At 36.5% G+C, this 27,193-nt stretch overlaps 1 protein-coding gene across 2 annotated transcripts in view; it reads right to left on the bottom strand.

Annotated features, from left to right (window-relative positions):
• Window positions 1-437: 437 nt before the first annotated feature.
• Window positions 438-27,193, bottom strand: part of MAP3K21 (mitogen-activated protein kinase kinase kinase 21) — a 42,166-nt gene continuing 15,410 nt past the window's right edge. Inside the window, exons 2-11 of one of the 2 annotated variants that reach the window (XM_057407051.1) lie at window positions 25,199-25,379; window positions 20,116-20,264; window positions 19,196-19,371; window positions 13,827-14,067; window positions 11,863-11,985; window positions 9,129-9,245; window positions 8,429-8,579; window positions 7,313-7,407; window positions 4,748-5,533; window positions 438-3,667 (exon numbers count right to left, since the gene is read on the bottom strand). In XM_057407051.1, the coding sequence (XP_057263034.1) occupies window positions 3,243-3,667; window positions 4,748-5,533; window positions 7,313-7,407; window positions 8,429-8,579; window positions 9,129-9,245; window positions 11,863-11,985; window positions 13,827-14,067; window positions 19,196-19,371; window positions 20,116-20,264; window positions 25,199-25,379 (2,444 nt within the window). In that variant the 3' untranslated portion in view covers window positions 438-3,242. The remainder of the gene's footprint in view (window positions 3,668-4,747; window positions 5,534-7,312; window positions 7,408-8,428; window positions 8,580-9,128; window positions 9,246-11,862; window positions 11,986-13,826; window positions 14,068-19,195; window positions 19,372-20,115; window positions 20,265-25,198; window positions 25,380-27,193) is intronic. The other variant, XM_057407052.1, reaches the window with a different exon arrangement.

The raw sequence follows: 27,193 nt of genomic DNA, 5'->3' as shown, positions 1-27,193 counted from the left end.
CCCCTCACACCACAAAGTACTGACCCCCACCAATTGAAACAACAAAACCCCTCCTCCAAAAACAAAAAACCCACAACAGAAATATGTATTTCTTACCTTTGTTCTTGATGCTGAATCAGATGCAAATATATTTACATCCACTGCTCTACCTCCTCCAGGATACCCAGCCAACATCGTAAAAGCATCAAAAGACATATTACAGTCACATGAAAGAAGGAACAAGCTTATACCATATGTTTCTGCCCACATCAATTGCAAGAAATTACAGGAACATTCATGTTACTGTACTGGATAATTAATCTTAAAGCAAAAATTACATTTTAATGTTCTAAGAACAGGCTGATCATAGTCTATAGTTTCTGGTTATTCACCAGAGAACTCCTTTGTATTGTTAACAATACAATATATTTTCCAAGAAAATTCAGATCACTTTGAAATACAGTAGCTACAAAACATTTATTTTTTTAAATAAAAACATTTAAATCAACAGGTTTTGTAAAACAGCATGTCAAGTGTTTTTCTTAACCTTTGTATTGTGAGCACCTTCAGTTTTATGCTAAAACAGTTAACATAAATTATTATTTGGTCAGGCTATTAACCTACATTGAAATAAATATACTTTTAACCAAGACGGATCACTTAACGTATACCAGATTCCCATACCTTTATAAAAAGTTTCTCTGGTGACAAGTGAAATACAGACTGTGAAATCATAACTGCAGTATGTTCTTCTTTTTCTCTTTTTAATTTCAGTGAAGACTGGCCTATAATTTTAAACTATGAAAACAATTATAAAGCACTATAGACTATAGCTTAGAAAAAAACAAAACGCTTGTATCACACAAGAGAAATATTTGAGAAGGCTCACCTAAACAGTCTCAGAATAAGAGGTGGAATACAAACTCCTAAATGAGTTACAACACACTGGGCTGGTCATATCACACCCCACTCTTATGGGGGTGGAAATTAGCAATTTAACAGGAACAGAAATCTTTGTTTCATTACAAGGGATAAGCCACTGATAAGTGAAAACAATACAGCTCACAAAGTGCTTTTTATGCAGATACTACTGATTCCAAAACACAGGGCGCAAAATTCAACATTTAAAATTATACGAAACTTAAAAGTACAGAACAAAACAGAAGTTTACAAGTCAAAGTACTTCAGCACCTGAGATTTTCCTGTAGAAAGCCAGATACTTTCTTCAGGAACACGTAATACAATCAACTCCTCTGCTCGCAGTATTACAAAGGAATAATTGATCAAGAAAGAGTTGAAATATACATAATGCTCAAAAATTCTAATTAAGCCTTCAAGATAAATCTGCTGTCAAACTATACTTTTTGATCCATGTGCATTACCCAACTTGACTTTACAAAAACATTTTGTATTAAAACTGGAATTGATTTCATCTATTAAAGTGTTCTGATGAAATTAAACTTGAAAGACAAAGAGCAGTATGCAACTTGAATAATGTTGACAAAAAACTAAGAACATTGAAATAGAAACAGGTTTGAACAAAATGCAATAATCTGCTATGCAAGCATGTATTTTTACAGACAACTAGTGGTTATGTCTTTACTTTTGGTAAACTAATACTTTTCTGCTTTCACCTGGAGAACCGGGAAGTTGCATTTTCTATGTTCTGCTCTGTGTGATTAAGACTTTATGATTTCGTACGTTTAATTATCTGTTATCCTCCAGGTAGCCACTGTACTGCATACCAGTCTTAGAACAGAGGCTTCTTTTTTTAATCCCTTGGTTTTGAAGCTTTAAGCAATTGTGTATTCTATTTAACAACTGCACTCCCAGACTCCAGAGCAAAGAAGAAGCAAGCATTTAAAACAAAGATCTCAACAAAACAGTATTCTGATGGGAACACAGTACTTTTATTCTAACAGGATCTAATTCTATTTATGAAGACTACTTAAATGTCAAATGATATGCAACATTAAAAGACTTCAAATACTGGAATATGAGGGATGTTCCTCTAATTGTAGAAATGCTTTTGTCAGGGGAAGTACACTGTACATTTGGTTTTATTTAAATCACTTAGTGATACTGCAAAAAATTAATCAGTGTTACCAAGGTTAATGTTCCTCCCTCCACAATTAACTACCTGGAATTCTCTTGAACCATTCTATCACTGAAAACCCATCAAGCATATCTGTTTGTCTTTCCATTCCTAAAGAAGAATAACCAGGCACTCAGTAGTAACTTTAGGAAGAAAAGCTGCAGAGCTTATTTTGAAAGATTTAATACTAAATTATCATAGTTTTAAAATCTGAGTGTAGTAAAATGCAACTCCATCTCACTGAAGCCAAAACCAATCATCCTTAAACTCATCATCTTTCCTCAATACAAGGTGCAGCAGTTTTAAAAAACAAGAAGGGGGTCAAACCCCTCCACAAATAAAAAAATTCCAAACCACGAATATTGTTTTCAGTGCAAACACTGTAGTCTTCAAAAGGTTAAGAGTACAAATATTTACGTTCCAGTGTATCCTTACCTACAAGGAATGTTGTTTCACATTATAAAGTATGTCAAATACCTTTAATCCAATTGCTATACTGAAGTTTACCCGCTCAAATCGATATGGTGGCTGAAACCGAAGTGTTTATACAAGCAGTTAAACTTTCTGGAGAAACTAATGCACACAGTTAAAAGCTCTCAGAAAACCCAAGGGTAAAATCAGGCAATTCAGCTGCTAGTCCTTAACCAATTTCAGTATAAAATGCCAAAAAGTAACCAGTTACTTAATGAGCAGTGAACTTAGCCTCCTGCAACCAGGAGCTTAAATCCCCTGCCCCCATCCCTAATTCTACAGGCCACAGAGGAAAGCTGGAGAAAACCACTTAGGCAAAACTCTTCTTGTCAGAACGCACCCTTACTGTATGTCATTCATTTTTCCAATGTGCAAAAGTTAGATTTCTAGCAAAATCCCTCAAACTTGAAGAAAACTTCTGTGACACTGCAGAGGGAGGTGGGCATGTTCAAAATATGCTTATAAAGTTCACCTACGACACTATTTTGCAGCACTGTGCTTTTAGAGTTATGAGCTAGGATTCCAAGTAACATTTGAAAAAGGCACCTACTACGCTTTCTTGATTAGCTGCCCATTTTAATAATTTTGGTACTCTTTGTCACAGTACATCAGGAAACAGCAGCACAAAGCATCAGACTGACAAGAATTTTGTATTTGTTCCCCTTTAGAAAGCAAACATTTTAAAAATGAAAGACACTCATGACAGAAACTCTCTCTCCAGTTCATATATAGATGGTCGACAAGTTTTGCTCTTCATTCTACATAAAGGCACAGTACAGTCTCTGTTTTGACCTTCCACATCAATATCAAGTAATGAGGGCATGTGGCAGTTAGTTCTTTTCTCAGTATCTGGCAAGAAGGTAACATCTGGACCTACACCACCCTCTAAACATTCAGAGTCTTTAGAGTTTGGTTTAATAATATGTGGAATAATCTGCCATGAATCGATTTTACTTCTGAGAGAAGAAGGTCGAGGCCTTGATATAATATTGACAGCGCTTTGCTTTTCAGCTGAAACACCACTGCGACTGCTTCTTTGTTGAACAGATGGAGAGTGCAGAGTTCCAGTAACTGATAGAACTGGTAATGTGGAGTCAACATTGGTTGAAGCAAATCCATTAGCTAGGAGAAAGGAAAGGCCAAACAAAAAAAAAAAGCCAATTTAAACCATGTGACTTCTTGATTTCCTTGCCATTTAGTAAAACAAGGTTGCTGCAAACACCTGTGGCTTTTTTCCCCCACTGGAAAAATTAAGATGCTTGTACATTTGTGGGAAGTCGCCTAAGCGATGACCAGCATCACTCAAATAATGTATTTGCATCTATACTCTGTCAGAGGCCATGGCAAATTTTTTTTGTTGTCACGAAAGGAGATATATAGACAATGCATCAACCTCCCAGTAAGAGGATGAATATTAATATTAAAGCCTCACAAATTTTTCCAGTTCTTATATATGTGGTATTACTATGCATACCACATATGCATAGAGTGCCATGAAGAATATTATATTTAACCCACCATAGAACACCAGCACTAAAATTTAGAACTTCTTTCTGAAAACTCACTAATTACAAACTTATCCATTTACATGAAAACCACTTAAAAGACCCTTTTTCCATCTTAAATTTTTACCAGCAGCTTAACTTAAGGATTTATAGAGCATGTGATATAACTTCTAGGTCAAGTAAGCACATCAACACTTACCAGGCTTGTTTTTCTTGAAGTTAGTAAGTGTGCAGCACTAGAATGATGCTCAATCACTCCCCAAAGTGGGCTGTGAAACTGTATTAAACAACTGTACTCTCTCAGAAAGTCCACAACAACCTAATGCATGCACCTGAACATTCTCAGTTTATTTCAGCCTTAATGCTAAGACAGTACATTTCAAGAAAAGCAGGTTCTCAACGACATGAAAAGACCAGGGAAACCTATTTTTTTAATACCTGATGAAAAACAGATATTGCCTTAAAATGAATTCTCTCTTCCCTTTAGATCTCCATACCCACACTCTTAACAGGATGCAAGTGCAGGTGGTTTAGACAGGGTTCAGACACAAAGGGCTTACCCCCAGGCAGTTACTGTGGCTCAGCTAACACATAACTAACAAAAATCTTAGCATCTCATTAGTGAATGGATAGTTTCTCTATGTTTTCTGTTTCTATTTTTAAAAATTTCCTACATTTTAATTTCTTAATTACCCACCTGTGGTCTGAAAATTATTCCCATCTGATAAAGTTCGTCTGTGACCCAACACACTTAACTTTGTCAAGGAATCATTTTGCAGATTTTGAGATTCTTCCTTCTGACAAAGATCAAAAGGCTGAGTTTTTAATCGAGTAGAAACCGTGTTAGGAGCCAGCTGTATCCTCTGTTCTCTCTTACTTTCTGATGTTTCAGATGAAAAGTCATCAGTAGAACTACATGGACCACAGTCGTCAAGCACAGTGCTTACAAATGCATCTTCACTGTCAGGCTGAAGTAAACATTTTGTAGAAATGGAGGGCATAGAGAGAAGATTCACAGTATTTGCAGCTGGATTTAGGGTTGGAATACTTGCTTCCTCTTTCTTGGTCTGTAGTCGTGTAGGGCTGGCACTCCTACGAAATATTGAAGCTCGCTGAAATATTCCATCACGCTTCTTCTTCTCATCCTTAGGCAAGAGCTCATCTGGACCCTGTGGTCTGTTCAGCTCTCTGATATCTAAGCCCAGAGCAACAGATGCAAGCAGGACAGCACACCCATACAGCACTGAATCAGTCTTCTTTTTCTGCAGCGTCCTGCTCAGACTGTTTGTAGGTGTCATTTGAGGAGTACTATTGGTAGAACTAGCAGAGGTTCCTTCTTCAAAGCTCTCATGTTCTAGTGTATTCTCTCCCTGATCATCTTTCCACAGAGGTAGATTAATATAGGCCTGACTCGGCAACTTAATAGGCTTTGGTCTTTTACTGTCCAAACCTTCAGGGAGAAGCTTCTTATCAGTACAGACACCTATAAAACATCACAGTACACTTTAAGATTGCAATTCAGCTATTTTTTTATTGCATGTCTGCATATGTACATCATGATTTCCTTCCACTCACAGAAGCATTAATCTTGAGGTATATTATACACCCCCTTTAGATGCAGTCATAAGTTCAGAGACTTCATTGTAAGATCCAGAAACACACCCTAAGCCTAAATCTCTTCATGTACTCTTGAGAGTTTTTAAAATAGCAGAAGTACCATTTTGCTACAATTTCATCTTTTTAGCAAATCAAAAGCAAACTATTAGAAGAAACTTGCAGATAAATCTTCCCGAGTATGTAAGTTAACTGCAAATGAACTACATTTTCCACATCTGGAAGACTTTTATTTTAAGAGATGCTTAATGTATCTCCCAACCTTTATGCACTCAGTTCAGTTCAAGAGCAGATATTTTCTTTGCATTTTCTGTGATATTTGAGGATTTGCAACACTTCTGTAGTGCTTTTCAAATAACATGGAAAGTATTTCGGTGTATGGATTACAGTTAAGTAATTTACTATTTACAATCTGCCAGGTAAGATCTGGAACACATTCTTTACAACACTTTCAATTAAGCTGTGTTCCAAAATCCAGCAATTTGCTGGAAGCTTTTCCAGGCAATTCATAAGGTCATGGTGCTCCAGAGTACAATGTAAATCTGACACCTTACACCTAACGACAAAATGGAAGGTATAATTTGACCTGCACATGTTATTCTACTATAAACTACTGAATGCTACAAAATAAACACAGAAATATTTGAAATGCAAATATGTAAACTTGTATAATCCTCTCTGTATACAGGGGTTTAGAAGTAAGCTAATACATCTGTAAAATTACTATTTGTGAAGCTTGATGAAGACAAAAATGCCTTTTTCCTAGGGGGAAAAAAAAACCCAACCAAAACACAACAGCATCCAAGCAGCTTACCATTTCTTCTTCCAGCTAGGAAAAATCTAGCCACTGGTATGGACAACAATTTATATCACAGGTTTTTTTTTTTTCCCCTGACACTGGTAATTTAATTTTCTCAGATAAAAGAATCTGTAGTATTGAAAGTGTGTGTAAATTTGAAAATTATTATGGATATTGTAGAGCTATAGCACATTACAGTAGCAGTCATAAAAATCAACATATGGCTATCATGTTCCTGATCCTTAGGGGATTAGGTACATTTTTCCTTGTAGTTTACCTGTAAACCCCAAAATGTTACCTAAACAACTTTAAGTTTACTTTTTTTTTTTCCCATGAAAATTTAGAGAATGAGTCCCATTTAAAAATCAGGAAACTGATATCTGGGCATACATCAGGGCTTACATATTTTTAAACTATGACCTTTTTTTTTTTTTTACACAACTGTGCACAGCCCACTAACATTAAAAGTCATTGATGATCATTTAAATGCCCAGACAATTATTAATTTAGTTATTTCTAAAGAGGGAAAAAAAATCCAAACACAACAACAACAAAAAAAAGGAAACACAAACCCACCATCTAAAGTGGTGACTGCAGTGGGGGAAAACCCACATCTGTACATCACACACCATGTACATTTCTTAGCTGCTAATGATGGAAATGTAAGGATTTTAACAGTTGTGTTTTTAATAGACAGGATTTTGTTGTTTTTCCACAGAAAAATGATTTGCAGCATGACTACTCTTCTAATAATCTGCACAGTCCTTGAGGAATTCAAGCAGTACAACGCTGGAGGTATACTTAATGCCATTAAATGACAACTTTCACTTTTTCAAAAATAGCTCTTACCTTGGTCCACAAATAGTGAAGCTAAGGGAACACCCTTCTGATTTTTCATTAAAATGGTTGACCAAGGGTTACTGCCGTCTGAAAGGGGTCTTATTCTGAAATAAGAAGTTATTTTGATATTACCATGCTTATGCACTTTGACGGAAAATTACCAAAACATCTTTCTTTTTAAACTATAAACATGTAGTACTTAACTTGAAAACAGTAAAGCTTCCCAAAGGTAAAAAAAAATTATATAGCAGAGAGTCATATGATTATCAATTGATACAATGAATACGAGATAAAAGGCATGCAAGACAAAAATTTAAAGCCAATGAAAAACAGGCCTTGACCACCTAAGAACAAAAGCTGGTGAAGACCTGGACAACAGTTTCACAGGGTCAAAGAAATTATGTCAATATTGGAAATTTATTAAACACAGCCATTGTAAAGCTAACAAAAAATATCATACTTCCAGTTTCAGTAGATGGCCTGGAATCAATTTCTGCTACAGGTGGATGTCTCTACCAACAAAAAAACCCAAGGTGCTATAAATAATTATACTATTAAAAGAGACAAGGAAAAAGGATCACTTGCTTCAGATAGAATTGCTAATCTCCACTTCTGAGCAATCAGAAAAAATAATCTGAAAGTGAAGGTGTCCAATTGATTTTCAGAACCATTTCAACCCATGTTTGTCAGTGTAAATGATGTTGCTGGAATGACTTCTGCATCATGTATGTGAAGCCAGTCTTCTTTAATTGTACTGGAAGTGCCCACTTGGGGCCATGCTTTATACTTCTTCAAGTCAGTATGATGAAGGGCAGGAAAGACAAGCCATAAATGTCTGGTATGCATTAGTAGCTCAGCATCCCAGTATGTTCCAAGTCTCAAAAACCAGAGATAAAGAGCAACAGATAAGAGACTCTAAAACTTTAATACAAGTAAATGTTTTATCTCCTAGTCTATGTGGGGGTGCTATTTATTACTAATGTAAATTCCTAAATCAGTTAAAAGGTAGGACTGAATTTTATCTGTAACTAGAGACTGCAGAACATCTCTCACTCACTATTTGTTAGCGATTCAGTTATCAAGAAGGCTTAGTACCATCAAACAAACAAAATGTAGTAGACATACTTGTCCTTACAATCTGCACGATCCTTGCTTTGAACGGAACTTGGTCCCCATGTACAACCTCTCTTTTTAAAACTTCTCTTCACATCTTCAAACTCTTCTTGGTGATAAGTTGTGCTCCTTCCCCAAGTTCTGTTGCTTTCATCTGAAGTTACTACATATTGGATTTAAAAACAGACCAAAAAAACCCCATATATAAATAGCATTTCTAAACCCAAGCTATTTTGACAGCATATTTTCTCTGTTGCAAAACAATTTTGACACTTTAAGATTAGTAGACAAAACTTGAGATGTTTTTTCTTTTACCAGAACCACCAGACCAAAACCACCACACAAGCTGCACTGATACAAAAAGATGAACAAGCAAGAAAAATAATGTATGAGCTAACCAGAGACCCAAACTAAAGATAAGCAGTGAAACAATCATATTTTCCATGCTTCATCTAACTGAGAACCTATATTTAGATAATTCAGACAAGTGAGTTAGACTGAGCACTTAAATTCCAATGAAGAAAATATATGCTGTGAAACAACTGGTATTAAAAATAAAATATTCCAATTGTGACAATGATTAACATTTTCTTTCTCACTACACCAAAACAAATTACACTTTTACAGCGTCTAACTTTCATTAAATGCTTAGTCTGTCACTGTCTCCACTGTTAAACAGAACCAGCCCCTTTGAAACATAATGAAATCTTGCCTTTTTTCATAACCCCAATGGGAAGTTCACATTCACTTGTGATATCTACATCTTGCTGGTACACATATACACTGTTTCTTCGGCCATTAGTTGTGTGTGTATCTGTTTTGGGAATCACTGAGGAAAAATTAAGAGAATGTAGTAGAGGTCTTAGTCAAGCTGATTTCAGAAATGGAACTGTTTGCCTTATATTTTTATCTTTGGTTCATTGAGCCCAGGTATCTAAAGGCATTAAGTGTCTTTTGATAGCAGGTTTTTACAGCAGGGTTTAGAGGATCCTACTTCTAGGACCAGACTCAGGCAAGCAGATTTTCACATATGACTAACTAGAAAAGTAACTTGCTATCTATGTAGCATGCTTACAGCTATGCTAGTGAGACCTAAAAATAAAAAAATAAAATAGTTTAGCCTGTTATAATAGCATGATAAATGAGGTGGCTCTGCTGCTCCTGTGCTGCAAAGTGCTCTCCTCATGCCTAACCGTACATCTTCTAGCCAGTACAGCTTCCCCTCTAGTGCAGCACTCTACTTGCCTTCTTTATATTCACTTTTTCAGCCACATTCCAGGAGCAGGCATATGTATCTTCCTGGTTGACCTTCTCCCTTAAAAACACCTTTCAAAATCAGCTCGATTTGTTTTAGTAACAAAATTTACAATTAACTAGATTTTTATTTTAACTTTAAAAACTTTCAGATTTGGAAGCTTGACTTACTCATGACAAAGAGAAGCAACCAAGTAACCAATTGTTAGATACGCCTGTTCCACTCACCTGTATTTGAGCAAGTTTTCTTGAAACAACAACACTTTGAAGTTAAATCAAGATAAAGTGTTATTGTGGGAAAGAGAATTTATTTTGCACAGGTGCAAATGGGTGTGGAAGCTAAATTGTTTCAGCCAGATACTCCTGAGCAATCTGATAAGCTTTTAGGTAAAGTCTAGGGATCCAAACTCAAAAACAGAAGTGTATTACTTTTAAAGGAGAGCCTTTATGTTGTCCTGTATATTCTAGCCCTCCGAATGCAAATGCCTGGTGAAATCAAACAAAAAAAAAACAAAACAAAACCCCCAAAAAAAAAAGCAAAAAAAAAGAAAGATCCCCAGTGGCACTCAGCACACATGCAAGGACTGGCACTGCTATAGCTTACATAAGGCATTTAAAAAAACAACCCTCAAGTTTTCAGAATCGTGCCAATACGTGACACTTGCTTCGTTTTCAAGTATTTCTACATAAAGCAAGGAGAATCAAAGATAAGACAGTCTTGTTTACATGTTATGATGACATCTTACTAAGGAAAACTTTTCTTACCTTTCTGCAGTAAAAAAAGCAACCAACAGAAAAAATCCCCATGCAGTTTGAGGTACGGAAATCATTATCAACACAGATGCTGTGTTAGCTAATATTTTTGGGAAAAAAAAATATAAATTCCTTTTCATTAAGAAAAGTAAGACAGAGTTTGTCCACCTCTCTCCTTGATCCATAACTTACGGGTAGCAATGGTCATTGCCCAGGTAACTGTATCAGTTACAGTTCAAACAAATCCTAAAGTTACTGCCAGAAAAGATCTCACTTCTCCTTTTCCTTTAGACATTGAAAATGAAAGGGCAGGGATATTCCAAAGATGAGAGATCTGGTTCCTATCCAAACTTTACACAAAGTTTCACATTAGTGAAAAAATATATAATAAAAACCTAAAAAAAAAACCAAACTAAAAAAAATCTTTAGGTACAGAATAGTATGCAGAAAAATCCATTTTTATTTCCCCTCCTTCTTATTTATATCTGATAAAGCCAGAATCTGAAGTAATTTCCTTTAGAGGTGACTACCCTTACAGGAGAAGACAGTCATCATCCATAAGCAATCAGTTGAAACAAGTTCCACAGATTTTATTTAAAGAAAGAAGCTTAAGGCAGTCCACTCTGAATATTGGTAATTAGATAATCTACTTTGCACAAGAGATCAGACAGTACAAATGCAAGCACTGAATCCTGTAGGAACTGTTTTCTATTTCTACATAAGTAATTCCCAAACAAATGCAGGCTTAACTGTAACAGTATAAAAAGTTTTCTTCCATATTCATGATACCTCGACTACATGAACACATCTTGCCTTCTATCATCAGTATACATAGAATAATGTAGACCTGCTAGCGGACTCACAATCTTATTGTTTCCTTCCTGTTTAAAAAAAAAACAAAAACAAACAAAAAAACCCAAAACCAAAGCAGGCTTTCTTCTTTATTTTCTTACGGTTTTGTATTTGCTTAAAACTTGCTTCTCTTTTGACACAGCAAGCTGGGTTGCTTGCTGATTCTTTGGCCTTTCCATCTTACACAACTTCTTTGCTTCCTGAATCTTTCTTGATTTTATCAATTCCAACATCTAATAAAAACTTTATTTCCATTTTGCACGGTTTTAAACATGATACTTTGCCTTTTGTCATTATAAATTTTGATTCTTCATTGTTATATCTCAGTCAGCTTACAAATGAGCTCCTAAAGTTATAAAAATTATTTAATGCATTCACAATAATTCTGAATTACTGAAAATTAGTTAACATTTTAGCAAGAATATCCCTCCCATCAAAGAACAAATTGCAAATGTTAGAACAAGCTAAGAGACCTAGAAATGAGACAAATCTGGCTGGAGTCAGACACTGCTACTAGTGTTTCATTTAGCATATAGAACAAGTAGTCTCTATTGACCAAATTAACAAACGGAATGGTGGAAACTTACATTGTATAGCTCGAAGACGAGGAATTATTGTGGGACTACTTGATGGACTGGAGCTGTTACTGTTTAAACTCCTCCTCTTATCCAGATTGGGGGATGCCTGCACTGTTATTTTGTGCTGGAAATCTGCAAAAGAGTAAAACAAATCAGTTTTAAAGTTCTAAATAAACAACTCTTCAGAAGATTATGCTGCTGTACTACTTGTAACAAAGCTATATAATGAATTAAACTTGATAGCATAAGAGATGTTTGTATCAAAAGCACTGACAAACTAACTTTTAATGTAATAATTTAGAACTTGAGTCAAACAGTTTCACACCTTCAGACACTGTACGATAGATTTGCACTAATATCAACAAAAGCAGGCAGGTCCAACTGGAACCAAAATGAGACACATCTACATCAAACTGTTATTCAGTCTCGTTGGTTATCACAAAGGGAAAGAAAAATCTCAGTGTTTCACTTCAAATGAATCAATATTCATGGCAATCAGATTTGCCTTTTTTTAATATGCGATTCATATACAACATAAAAAGTACTGTTAACAAATAAGTCACATCTAGGAACATATCAGAAAAGCAGGACAAAATACATTTTTTTTATAGCAATGTAGTAAAAAAAAACCCAACAAATATTGGCAAGTAGGAAAAATTTTATGAAATAAAATTTTACGATATGCCCCTCTTCAATCTCCATCATAAGTGCAATTAGATTGTATGCTATTCTTACAACAATTTCCTCAAGGACAAGTTCATCCTGATGATTCTTGACAACAAAGAGCTATGTTATTCTGAATAAAACTATTTAATCATATTTTCAAGTTAAATACGAGCAGAACTGGAAACAAAGGACCAAACATTTAGTTTAAGTTTGTGATCCAGCATAAGCCAACCTAACATGTTTGACTGGGAGGCTGTAGTGTGATTTCTATGTTATTTACTGTTTTTAATTATTTTTAAAGTAAGGAAAAATAAGCTTATTTCACTAGCGCTGAAACAGTACTACTCTACATATCTCTTTGTCTGTTTCCACCTACCAGACAGCCATGATTTGGTCAGGCCTGTGTTAGTGTGGAATTAAGTTCTTACTGCATTAGTAATAAACTGACAAGATTTCCCCTGGAAGCCACTGAAAGGAGGCCCATCAACGCCAGATGCTGGAACCACTACCGAAGGCTTTCCAACCGCTAGCATAACTCTGAGTTTCCGTAGCGCCATCTCGTGGCAACATTAAAAAGGAACACTAAACAAAAACCCAACTGTACAAACACACCTCTTTTGCAAAGAGGACATTTTAATGTGTTCGTGGGTGGAATTAAATGCTCTAACATTAAAATTATATCATATTGGTATTTTGAAATAATATCTTCCGTTGCTATTACAGTATTTTTTTTTAACAAGGCACCCAAGATTGGAACCGCTGTATTGTATTTGTGACTGTAATAAGCATGCAATTTGGACCTACTACACCTGTACCTCAAGCCTTCACAAAGTGCTGCTGTTCTGCTAGGTACTTCAACATTTAGGGCAAGCAGCACTAATACTTAATCACGTTAGAAAGTTCTGGAATGTGATAAAAAGGTGGTTTTCTATCTGCACAAAGAGAACAATGGCAAAAATCTGAACTTTGAACCAGTCTTAAACCACATGGCTCCCATGCGAGTAACCTTTCCCTCCAGATGCGAGGGACTTCCAGCTGAATCAGATCAACAATTCTTCCAGCTGAAATGAGGACTACTTGACAAGAACATGATACGTATAAGCTGTTTTGGGGAGATAGGGAGGTGCATATACAATTCCTACCATACTTCTTTGCACTATTGGGGTAGAAGGACCTGGCAGTGAATTAAAATAGTAGCCAATGCTGAAAATATTAACCATGGAACTCCATGGTTAACATTAACTATGGAAAGCGTGCATGTTTGATTGTAACATGTATTGTGAACTTAAAAAAAGAAAAAAGCAAACCTGAAGGCAAACTAATTCTGTGTCCATCTTTAAGTTTTAACCTGCTTCTTTTAAATTTGCCCTTCCTCTTCTTTACATTAGGTTTCTCTTGGTTTAACTGGAATATCATGATATTGAGCTCACGCTCCAGTACATCAATCTCTCGTTCTGCTAACTGCTGCTCACGGCGTTTAAGTAATTCTTCTTGAGATTTTTGCTGAAGAGCTGCTCTTGTCAACTCCTCTTCTCGTGATCGAAGTTCCTGAAGATAAGATTCACACAGTGAAACTAAATAATAATGTGAAGGTTGCATTAAAGGAGATGTGAAGTGCACAGTAGGTTTTATTTCCCAGTTTATTTTCATGACGCACTATATACATAGGCACATGCAACCTTCTGACAACCTTCCATTCTGCATAAACCAAGATTCTATATCCAGACACACCAAGCATTATACAGATTTCCTTTACCGTTTAACTTCAGTCACTTAGGGCAGTTAAGCACTGGCAATGGGGACAACACATCCAATCAAAGATTATCAGCTTACAGTCTAGCAGATAATGAGCTCCAAGTACCTCACATCAGAGACTATTCCACAGCATGAGGGCTGCTCTTACATAGCCCCTATGCAGTAACATAAAGCAAATGACCTGACGAATACACAAATGAATATCTTTATCTTAAATTTTCTAACCTTTCTTGTTTTTCAGCCATGTATAAAGTAGCACTTTTCTATCTAGAAAAGCAATCAGTATTACACTAAATGAGGATTACTGTAATAGGATAAACCAAGTCATAAGACAGAAGACAGCTGTTTCTTAATTAAAATCTAGCAGGTATCTGTATCAGATCAAACAATTACTAACCACTGAAGTATACCACAGACTCTCCAACCATCAATCCCATAGAATATAGTTGGTTTTCCCCCTTTATTCTTTTCCATTTTGGAGAAGGAGGAGCTTTAGTAAGGAAGATAGTTAATTTCACAAGGTAAATGAATCTCCACCTTAAATAAATAAACCTACCACCTTAAAATTATCTTCAGCTTCAAGATCTGTTAAAATATATCTGAAATTTAAGTAGACCTCCCTTCATAGTACAAGGCAGTTGTTATAGGCAGTACTGCTAACAAAAGAGACTACAGGAAAAGGAGAAGCTATGATGGGACTGATACTTTAAGTTTCTCATTACATATATCTTTCATTTTTACATACAATTATGTAAATGCTACCTGGAGAGAAACTGAAATCCAATTCAAACAGAAAGTGAGCATATGAAATTAAGCTATGCTAGAAGTTCTGCATAGAAGAATCTTATTCCTATTTAAAATTAATTCATTTTGTCACTGTACAACCTTACAATTGTGGTGGTGGTCAGGTTTTTTTTTTGCTTGTTCGGGATTTAGTTTGGTGTTTTTCTCAGAGCAGACTGCTCATCAGTATCCAGCAATACTGTATGCCAGTACAATGCCTTATCACATACAGTGAAAGCAATATATATTGAATAATTAGCTCCTGAATTATACTACTCAGATGTTTTCAAATGAGGGGAAAAACCAGCTCCGCTCTTGCCAAAAAGACTACAGATGTCAAGACAGGTTAGCACGGAGGCAAACTGGTTCAGTGAAAAGTATCTCACAAAGATACTTGTTTCTTTACAAACACGGCATATACATATTGCTTATTGTTTTCAAATACAATAGAAATGACTGACAAATTTCATATGGTTTGCTAATTTTGAGTGAGCTTCTTTAAGACAATATTTGATTTTTTTTATTTTATTTTTTTTTAAATCTGTGCTGCTTAACATACATAGTTTTGCAAAAGGTAATTCCGCCTCATGGAAATTCAAAGGAACTTGCTTACACCCCATTATGTAAGCTTTTGGGTTTTTTTGTGTGTTTGGGTTGGCTTGTTTTGTTTTGCTTTTTGTTTAAGGTATTTAATCACTTCATTTAGAGATCACTGCAAATTTTCACTTTCCTCCTCCTCCTCCCATCCATTCAAACTGGACAACCTAAAACAAGGGCTGGAAGCAGAAGCATCATGAATTCAGTTTTAAAATAAAGGTACTTTAGAGTTTAAATAGAAAATATGTTTATTGCTGCATTACTGCAGTAATAAAGATGTATTAGGAGACACTGCTGATCATCCATGCTTCACTGCCCTCAAAGCCAGGACAAAGCTCAGTAACTAGGACAAACTTGAGGGCCCATATTGAAAACGCAGGCAGTCTACTAAAAGTAGTAGTGCTTCCTCACTGAGAGATTAAGTATTTACTCCAAATAAACTAATTAAAGCCAGACTTAGTGCAATTAGATATGCAATGCTTCTACACCACTCTACAATTAAAACACCCATTGAAAAGAAGCTAGGAAAGAATTCTATATTTAAGTTGCTCAAGAACGTTTGTCAAAAGAAGATTGTGATCTTCTCCTGGAGTGGGCGTCACCATCACTCATTTACAGCAAGCCCTTGAGGAAATTCCTCCTTTACAGGCATGAGACTCCATGCAGCATTTTTTTGGCTTACTATTATTATATAAATACTTCATAGGCATTATTTTCTCCCCAGTACCTGACAGCAAAATTAACAATGTGCCAAATTAAATAAGCCTGCACATATGAAAACCTTGTCTAAGTTGAAATTACATGCTTTCATTCTCAAACAAGTTTACCTAATTAGGGCAGATGCCTTTGGAGATGCATTTGCTTTGGCATATAAGAAGTAAATTCCATTTTATCTTTTCCCCTCCCTAATTAAGCTTAACTCACTTTTACACCAAAAATGTGACTCCTCTCCCAAAGCTTTGCACCAACTCATTTAATCCGAAACTTGATTTAGTCAGATTTTTCTTCAACAAGGAATTGCATACTGGACTACTGCTTTCAGGGAAAAAAACAAAACGAACAAAAACACCCCCAAAACCATCTGAATGTGAATGCCTGTTACAATTTAGCATGACCAGCAGGTCAAAGGAGGTGATCCTGCCCCTCTACTCTGCTCTCGTGAGACCTCACCTAGAGTATTGTGTGCAGTTCTGGTGTCCTCAACATAAAAAGGACATGGAACTGTTGGAACAAGTCCAGAGGAGGGCCACAAGGATGATCAGGGGACTGGAGCACCTCCTGTATGAAGATAGGCTGAGAAAGTTGGGGATGTTCAGCCTGGAGAAGAGAAGGCTGAGTGGAGACCTCATAGCAGCCTTCCAGTATCTGAAGGGGGCCTATAGGGATACTGAGGATGGACTCTTCATTAGGGACTGGAGTGATAGGACAAAGGGTAACGGATTAAAACTTAAACAGGGGAAGTTTAGACTGGATATAAGGAAGAAGTTCTTTACTGTAAGGGTGGTGAGGCACTGGAATGAGTTGCCCAAGGAAGCTGTGAATGCTCCACCCCTGGCAGTGTTCAAGGCCAGGTTGGACAGAGCCTTGGGTGACATGGTTTAGGTGTGAGGTGTCCCTGCCCATGGCAGGGGGGTTGGAACTTGATGATCTTAAGGTCCTTTCCAACCCTAACTGTTCTATGATTCTATGATTCTAAATGCTCCCAGAGTAAAAAGGGGGAAATGACTGGTTCAGCAGTTGCTGGAAGCAGAAAAGAGAGTTATGTTCTATGGCAGGCTGCAGGAAGTAAATGCAGTGGCTGACAACTCTCTACCCTCTCTTCAGGGACTGTAACCTATCTGGGAAAGGAAAAGGTCTGACAGCTACAGAGGCACGCAGCACAGCTCCAGCAACCACTATGTCCACTGTAGGCAGGGCAGAGGCTACACAGACAATGCCCAGTTACATGATCTGAAACAGAAGAGGAAAAGCAGAGGGTGGACAAAAAAGGCAGATAGGAAGTATGCAAGATTATTATGGATGATACTGCAGTCTTAGTGGTCATCTATAAATTCTGATACCACATAAGCTGATATTCCAGTAGATCTGTAATGTCATATCCCTCACCAACCAACAGTCCATTAACAGCCATTTGTGACACTTGATGAGAAGTGAGGGACAAAGGCTAATAACAGTGACTTGCAAGACAAGAGTTTATTATTTGCTTTTATCAAAGTGACCGTATCTTTTATAAAGATTTCTTCAGAAGTCACTGCATCTCAATTCTCTTCTTCCTCATCTATTACCACTTCATGAAATATAGCAACAAATATATACTGGGCAATAATTATACTGCAAGGAAGACCTGCAAAGAAGGAATCTGTTTCTACTAGAAACATTTCTAAAACAGACTCGAGAGGACACCTGGCCTACTCCAGCTGATGTCTTTACCAAGTTAGCTAAAGAAAAATATAAACTTCAGGGTAATTAAGAACTAGCTGAAGTAACTAAAAGAGAGGGTAAAGACAATTAAGTGAGCACTCATTTAACACAAGCATATTATACAATATCATCATGGAAAGATGCATCATGGAAAGAAGATCGGTGACAGGGATCTGCATCATAAATGACAGAAAGTGAATTTGCCGATTCATGAGTACAAGGTTGACCTAATCAATCTTCTTAATATCTGGCAAGAGTATTTCCAAAAGTGAAACACCAAAATAGATCAGTATTATCAATCTGTTCAGGACGGAGAGATAAAAGCACTATGCCATTTTTGGAAAATAAGCCACATGATACAGTAAAAAAAGGATGAAAAGCTTTTCATCCCTACAGCCGAGGAAAATGTTCGAGAACTGAAATTGTTCAACAACTGTTCAACTGCTGAAAATCTTCAGTGGTTAGAAGGATTAGCTAAAGGTTAAATAAACTCTGGTTTGTTAGCTGATGTATTCAAATATCCAAAAAAAAAACCACACTTTAAAAAGAGCCTATGTGTCACATTTACAGATATACAACCTGTTTTGTTTTGGGAAACTGGTGTGGGTATCTTTCTTTTTCAACTGCCTGTGCTTCTTGAATGAGGCTGTTCAGATGACAACTCTGACTACAGTAACATTACATTTCCTCTCAAACTTAACATTTCACTTCAACTGAAACACCTCTAGCTATAGTTTCAGCAGACAGTACTGTTTATTTTTGTTAAAGAAGGAGGAGGAAAAGCAAATTGTCTGGAATTTGAGAAAAACAGCATTCAAATGTTTTTTCTAAAGTAAGTTTGCTGCAAGACAGAGTTATCTTAAAATACTGTCCAGAAATGCACTAACGGAATTTAATAGTATATCCAGCTCAAGTAGGCAACTTAATAATGTTTTAATGACGAGAGTAAATCCTCTCTTCCAAATAGTTCATCCTCTCAAGTGTATCTCCACTCCTAAAACAGGTTTCTTGTATTATATTGGTAAGCCACAATTCAAAAGTTCAAAACTGCTGTACCACATAAATGCACATACACACATACCCTCCTTTCCCTGCCATATAATTACAAAAATAAACTTACTTTTTCCTTGGTCCTCAATTCATTGAATATCTGCTGAATTTCCAACTTCCAGTCATCTTGCATGGAATGGAAAGACTCTTGAGGCATTTCAGTCATAACTGCCCCTTCTATGGCAGTAAGCTGTTCAAGAATTAAGGCAAACGATGGTCGGATATGAGGGTCCTGCTCCCAGCATTCTAGAATTTATCAAAATCCCATCAGTTTTTAATAGTACATATAACTTTGAAAAAATCACATGAATTTCAAGTTACTTGCTATTGTTCCTACAGTTCTAACGTGTTCCCTTTACTTGCAAGGCTCCCCTAGTTCCATTTTCTGTTTACAGAAGAGGTATCTACCTACCTGTACTCACAGGACTGTTTTTGTATTAATAGTCAAATTTTTTTCATCTCTATCTTTAGGATCTGAAATAGCAAAGCTAACAGTACTGCACAGAAGGGACACATAAAAGGTAAAGAAATTCATTAAACACAAGGAAACAACCATTAGCATACAAAGTTTGTTCTCTTTAAAGTTATTTTCACAACATGTTTGTTAGGAAGAAATAACGGGGGGAAAAAATGGCATTTGCAGTTGTTCCCCTTGGGATTTTAATCTTGATTTTGTATTGATCTGTAGTATATCCTAGCTTATCAAAATGAATGCAATTTGAGTGTAAAAGGAAAACCAGAGCAAAAAAAGCACGTACTTTGTCACTACTGAAGAACTTAAGCAGTACACAGTAATACTGTATGACTTCCTCAGAAACACATTCAACTGTCCCTAATACCAGATTGCTGTGTAAAGAAAACCAAAAGACTTTGTACGCAGCACATTATCAAAGGGGGTGTTTATTTTAAAACCCCATGACTATTACAGGCAAAGATACACACCCCCAAAACACAACTATTTAAATAGATAGAAAGAAACAACACAGGTACCTTTCATAAGTTTTGCAAATGGTTCAGGGCAGGTGGATGGAATGGGCAAAGTAAGTTTATTGACAGCAACTCCGTAAGCCACAGCAAGGCCATCGATGCCACGGTAAGGAACTTCTCCTGTAAGCAGTTCCCACAGCAACACTCCATAACTACAAAAGGTAATGTATTTAACAGTTATTTTCTGAGTATTGACACACTGTTTACACAAGAACAAACACGTATCTGTCCAACCATGTACTGAAATTCATGAGGATTTCCTGTATCAAAGGTGAATACCTTTAAGAGACACCTCTACTTTAGTCATCTTGCTCCTTTCCACCAATTAGCGATTAACCAAATTGCATGTGACTGTAAGACTGGCTTGCACTCCTATTCAAAATGTAGCCTGAAGTCACTTTTATAGAAATGCCAGTACTATTTACATATCTTAATCAGAAGTCTGAATGACAGGAAAACAAGCAACCTTCTCCCCACCAAAATCCAACAAAACAAACCAAAAAAGCAAACCTCAGCAGAGCATTCAGGCCACTCCCTTCCAAACATTTCACGACAATTTACCTAAAATTTTTTGCCCTTTTTTAATAGTAATAGGAAACACCAGAAAAGCCCCAGCTTTCTTTGGAAGTTTGCATTTCTAATTCTGTGTTATATATATATAGGGCTGTTAACTTTTCACTTCCCACAGAAGATGCAGCAAGACTGACATGATTATTCACACAAAATTAATTCCTCCATAGTACGAAAAAAGCAACCCAAACAAAACAACACTGTCTCCAGTGAAAGGTGGTGGCATGAAGACAACTCTTCTCAGCATCAGGTACAGAATTCAAGGATTATAGGAATTCCCATTACAGCAACATTAATCATAAAAATTTATGCTATGCTCTCTGCTCCAGAAGAGCCGGGTGTTGCTTTTACCTTCTTTGGGTTTGTATGCTTAACGTTTGGCCTGTTCAAATGACCCAAGCCCCTACAAGAGGGCTGAGACAGCATGCTTATACTGCTGTTGCTGTAGAGCTCCTATTCCACCACAACTGAAATGGCACAGTTGTTTAAATCACAGCTTTCACGGTAGTTTTTGTGGAAGCAGGAACTACTCCTTTTAGAATACAATCCTAAAGTGGACTTTACAACTGGGTTTGGTTGTTCCCTCCCTCCTGTCCAGCCTTCTCTTCCTGACAGGGAACCACTACATGTAGAATAAGAATATGAAGGACAACCTATTCCTGGCTTTTGAACAGTAAGGTGAGCAGGCAAAGGGAATACAAGGTATTGCTCTTGCCCTTCTTCTCCAGACGTGTAAAGAAACTACGTCCAAGTTTTGCAGGACTGGATTGAACACTCCTACATGAGGAGAAATGCATACAGCACTGGGAAGGTAAGGACTACATATGCCTTAGTACTAGAAATACCACCTCCACTACAGCAGATGTGACAGTGAGCAGAACACACGCTAGTTAAGTTTTTCTATCCTGTTCTCCTTAATGAGAAGGAGTCAATCAGCATTGCACAAGACCTTGCAACATCACTTTAATAAATAAATCAATGCAATATCAGCATAAATATCAGCAGTTTTAGCTTTGTTCAGTTTTAGCTTTGCTCTGTTTATCTACAAAGTTTTGCCTACCATAAAGTCTTAGAAAACTGATGAATTTATAATGGTAACAGTTAAACAACATCTGAGGAATATAGTCTATCCCCAAAAAAAACAGAATTAAAAGGAAGTCTTGGACTTCTTAGTAATTTTCCCCCATTTTTTTTCAGTCTGATCTCTGCACTTGGTTGTATACTCAAAGAAGGATAAAAGAATGAATTCCAATTTTGTTTTAAATCATTGGTATTTCTGACAGCTATGAGCACAACACTTCCTGAGGTACATACACATTTTATGTATAATGGAGGCATTCTTCTGAACTACATGGCATCTGTAAGCTTGAAGAAAGTGTAAAAATAATGCCATGCTCTCTCAGCAAGCATAGACTGTTCTTAATTCAAGGAATTCCCTCATTCAGACTATTCTATACGTATTTTAACGTGAATTCTGAAACAGGACAGTTAAGTTTAACTAAAAAGAAATCACCTTTTATAGACGTTGTGACACTATTAGCTTTAGTTATATTTACAATTCAAAACTTTAACCTTAAGTAGTTTGAGAGTGCCAAGAAGGTGGTTGTAAAATTTTAACCAGATCAATACACTAACAGCCTGAAAGCATCTCTTTTAATGAAAGCAGTCTTAGTACCAAATACCAAGAGCCAGGGGCTGGGGGTGGACAGGGAAACCGAGGGTAGGAACCTTAAAGACATTCTAGTCCTGCCACATTGGAGTTTTTGGGAGGTACTAATCTATCATTACTTAGGACAACAACTACTTATTAAGTACAAATGTAGGTACTTTGAGTATTAAATTTCACCGGCCCACACATAATTGCCCTACACACACAGCCAGAGCTTCTAAGAAATAGCTTTTTTAAAAAGTAAAAGCCATGTCCTTTTCCATCTTTAGCAAAAGGCCAAAAATACAGGCATAATATGCTTTAATTTATAATTTTTAAACCACAAAGCCTAAAACAACACATCTTTCAAAGTATATTAAGTATTTTCATTATTAAAAATTATTCTCCTGCCGTCAAATGTAATTTAAGTCTTACCGTATCTCATTCCAGCAATAAGTTACTGGTTTTACATATTTTAAAAGCTGATAAAAATGAAGGTAATTAAAGTTCTCAAAGTTCATTTTATTTTACAATCTATCTACTAAAGCAAAGGTTACTAATCATTGCCACATGAATCACTTCAAAATTACATGAATGTGCCAGGGAAAAGTAGCTGCTAATTCTGCTGTGCAGCAAGTGCTTCCTTGCTCCTCCAAGAGCTTGTATCAATGGAGGCACATGCTACTGCGAAGACCACTGCTGAAGCACAGCATTAGCACTTGGAAATCTGTGGGCATATTTGCACTTTCAGGCTCCATACACAAAACCAAGACTGATGTACCACTAAGAAACGCATGATAATCGATGGAAGGGTAGGCCTGAAAGAGTGGAATTCTTGTTTGGGAATTTGAAAGCATATGCCAAAGAATAATAAATGCAGTAGTTGTAACTCTGGTTTGGGAAGCAAAAGAATACACATGCAGGGCCTGAAAAACACCAGCTCTGCTATCTAGGAGACACCTAAGAACATGCAGCCTAGAAGGCTCTGCATGACAATACACCCACAACATTTCCAAGCACTGGCTGATTCTGGAAAACTATCAGCAAGTGTGAATGTACTTCAGCAGCCTCAAAAGCCTCCCTCCAGTAAGAGGTCTGCAGATTTCTTTTGGAGGCTCAGCGCTCAGTATGCGTAACTGAAGTTCAGAAATTTCCTGAAATATACTGTGCTCTTATCTTAGAGACCCCCATACATAAAATTTGTAACCTGCATGCTTTTTAAAACAAAAAGCACTCCTACAAACAGGGTATTCTTTATTTGCATTTCTTTTGAAGAAAGAGTAAAGATAAGCAACAGAACAGATCAAGGTGCAGTAAGCAGAAAATCTTTAGAAGCCAAGAATGTCTAAACTATACTGTACAACACAGCCTTTCTACTTAAAAACCTCTCCTGTTAGATGTCCATCATTAAGCTAAATACTTACATTTTTACAAGAGAGGCGTGCAGGAGAGAAGGCGAAGAAGAGAAATACTGTAGGTTCCAAAAATGTAAACTAATGTTGCAGCAGAATATAAAATAATTGCACCAAAGCATACCCCCTCAGATACCTAAAATCACAGCAACAAGACTGGACAGGACCTGTAATTAAGCATGGAATACAGCTGATTAGGGAAACGCCTACACCCAACCTCCACCCCGCAAAAGAAAAAAATAAAATATGAAAATTAAAGAAAAAAGAAAGAATGGGAAAAAAGAATGAAGCCAAAGATGTTTCTCAACTGGGCATGAACTTAAACTGATGTAAGCAAAATGCTGAAAATTGGTTCCATACACAAGACAAACGGGTGTCACAAAACAGTAGTGCAGATACAGAATCATCCTGAGAATACCAAAAGTGTTACTTCATGCTGTAAAAGATCAGGCATCTAAGCAAAACAGGACCCTATTTAAGAATTATACAACACAGAAAATGAATAAGAAAGCATGAGAAAACAGATTCAAGTACTCCCCCTCCTTCCCCAAATAGCTCTCCTGGATCCTTCAGAGGGAAAACATTTCAAAAAGAAAGGAAATGTAGACTTTTCAGGGTGAGGCACAGCAGCTTTTACAGCCTATTGTGCAATCACTGCTTCTTCCCCACTCACAAAACAGAACTAAATTAAATCTAAAGTTAAAATTACTTTTTACAATACATGTATCCCACACTACACCACTCAAAAATAGCACCAGTATTGAGAGCCATATTACTTATGTGATCCACAATAATATCTAACGAGAAATTCACAGATTTAATATAGGGAGCTCCTCAAGTTTAAAATTAGAGATCAAGTTAAAACAATTTTGCGCTAAATACACTCTCCTTACTCCAGCTTCTGGAGGTGAAACCTCTATAAACGTAAAAGCTCAGATGCGATGTTCACTTTTGACACATGATCACATTCTAGATTCCTAAAACTAGTTTAGTATTTGGCAAAGTTCTGTTTTGCAACTCATTTTTATTTACCAGGCATAGAAAGTAATAGTGTGCTGGTCCCATTTCTTTATGCACTATGAGACTTTTCAGACATCTGATATAAAGTAAACATACCAATACAAGATAAATCATATATTAATGTATTAAAAGCATATGGCTGTTTTTATTAAGAATCCAATAAAATACTTAGGTATATTAATAGATGTTTTAAATCTTAATGAGATCTTACTTTCTTTAAACAAAACAAAAAGTTTTGTTATTTTCCCTCTCCCTCCCCCAGTTTGTAAATCAAATGAAGTAAATACTGAGAAATTAGCATATTTCTTAGAACAGCTATACCTGATATATGTTGAGACAATAACCTAGGAAGCCACACACACATAAAAAAAACACATCATTCAAAAACATCAACACAGTTCTACTGATTGTAGTCTTCAGATGACAAACTTCTTACCTCCAAATATCACTTCCTTTAGAAAACATGGAAGACTTGATAACTTCTGGAGCCATCCATGCGTAAGTCCCTGCTGCACTCATTTTGGTTGTTCTGTGCCACTCTCTAGCCAGACCAAAGTCTGTAATCTTCAGAGTTTTATTACAAATATCATCATGTTCCATCTTCTCTAGCAACAAAACTGCAAAAGATTGAGTTTGTAAATTAACGCAATGGGAGTCAAATAAAAATACCCAGTCCTGTTATTAATTTCACAAACAACTTGTACTGCACAGATAATTGGATACTTTAAATGTTGCAAAAATTTCATTGTTTTTTACAAACATGAAAAACATTTTTGACAATTCTAAGCTTTTCTAAGCTATGAAAACGAGAAACACCTACAGTGTCATAAGTTCTTTATGCAACTGTGTGAGTAGATATTAAACTAGCACAAGAAATCCCCTGTGAAGAGATGTAAAGTAAAGCACATAAATTCAAGAAAGCTCAAAACACTAACATCCCACAGATGATGACAGGATGTGAAAAAGGTATTAACTTTTGAATAAGATTCTGAAGTAATAGAAATAGCAATAGTAAACCAAAACCAATGTTAAGAATTCTTGTAAGAGACCTGGAAACCAAGCAGGATGCACTGTATCAGTTCATAAAATCCATCCTTAATACTACACCCAATCCTGGCTCCTGCTCATCTCAAAAAGTGTGTAACAACTAAAAGAGGCATGGAGAAAGACGCAACCAGGGTGCTCAAAACAGTATATCCACAGCTAAAAGGAATGGTTAATAGACAAGGAGTCTTCCACCAGGAAAAGAAACATCTGAGAACAGAATCTATAACACCACCTATGGAACAAAAAAAGCTGTAGGTAGCAATTGTTTATGGTTTCCCAACACAAGAAACGGACATCATTGAGCAAAATTAGCAGATAAGAATCTTAACACGTGGCAGTTGTTCACACAACACTCAGGTAGGTGAACTCCATCATGTCTATGCTAGTAACTGTTAGCTTGAACTGTTAAAATGATCTCCTGGAACAAAGATCGAAGGTTAAATGACAAATAAGAAGAATCATAAATGCATGTATTTTCCAACTACATGTACTGCAAAACACAGTACAGGGAACTCATTAATAAAAAAGCAGATGCAGAATTACCCTCCCTCACCGAGGAAAAACTGATGACCTTGCATATGCAATCACAAAAAATTGCATTTTTACTGGTGCAGATTAATTACACTCTTACAAATATTCCAAAAATGACACAAATCCAGATGAAAAGAACTCGCTTTCCATTTTCAGTAAGCTTCTTAACAAAGAGCAGCAGAAATGAAAGCCAAGATGGTAGAGAGACCAAGAGCTCACGAGACAGCACCACCAGAACAAGTTAAATTAATGAAAGAGTTTTTATACTTTTATACTGAATCAAAGACCTATTGTTTGCTATTCCATTTCAAACATGTTCGGCAGAATTCCTGACATTCTTTGCCAGTCAATGTGACCGAAACCAAAAACAGCCAGTCTTGCAAAAGGTAACAACTGGCATATGACCAAGTTTCATCCTACAAAGGGGCAATGTTTCTTAGCAGTCCAAACTTCCCTTTCCGGCCGGTAGCCAGGAAAACAGCAAAACTATACACAGATTACTTAGCAGCTAGGTAGTAAAAATGCTCAGCATAGCTGAACAGTGCTCCAGAAGTGCTTCCTTCACAGTAGCCTAGCAACCTTTACTACAGCATCCTTATGCCGCTTCCACAGCAGCCTGGCCCTTGCTGGCTGCTAACCCGCAAGTCATTTTACAGCCTCGTGCTTCCTCTGTTCACTCAGCCCCCACTTGTTTCTTTTCCAAATACTTTAAATTGCTTTTTCAGGCTCCAATATACCTGCAGTGTCAAGTTAGGCAAGAGCCGGTTTAGCACTTTTTGTTTAACTTCTTTCAGATTTCTTAATTTTCCTCAAAAAGTTCATACAAAGTGTTTTACTGCTGGCAAATACAGCC

Source organism: Pezoporus wallicus, unplaced genomic scaffold (genome assembly GCF_028554395.1).
Source record: "Pezoporus wallicus isolate ANWC-B61680 ecotype Strahan unplaced genomic scaffold, APGP_CSIRO_Pwel_v1 scaffold_6362, whole genome shotgun sequence".
NCBI lineage: Eukaryota > Metazoa > Chordata > Aves > Psittaciformes > Psittacidae > Pezoporus > Pezoporus wallicus.
The sequence above is the reverse complement of the archived record's forward strand: the minus strand, read 5'-3'. Positions and strand labels throughout refer to the sequence as shown.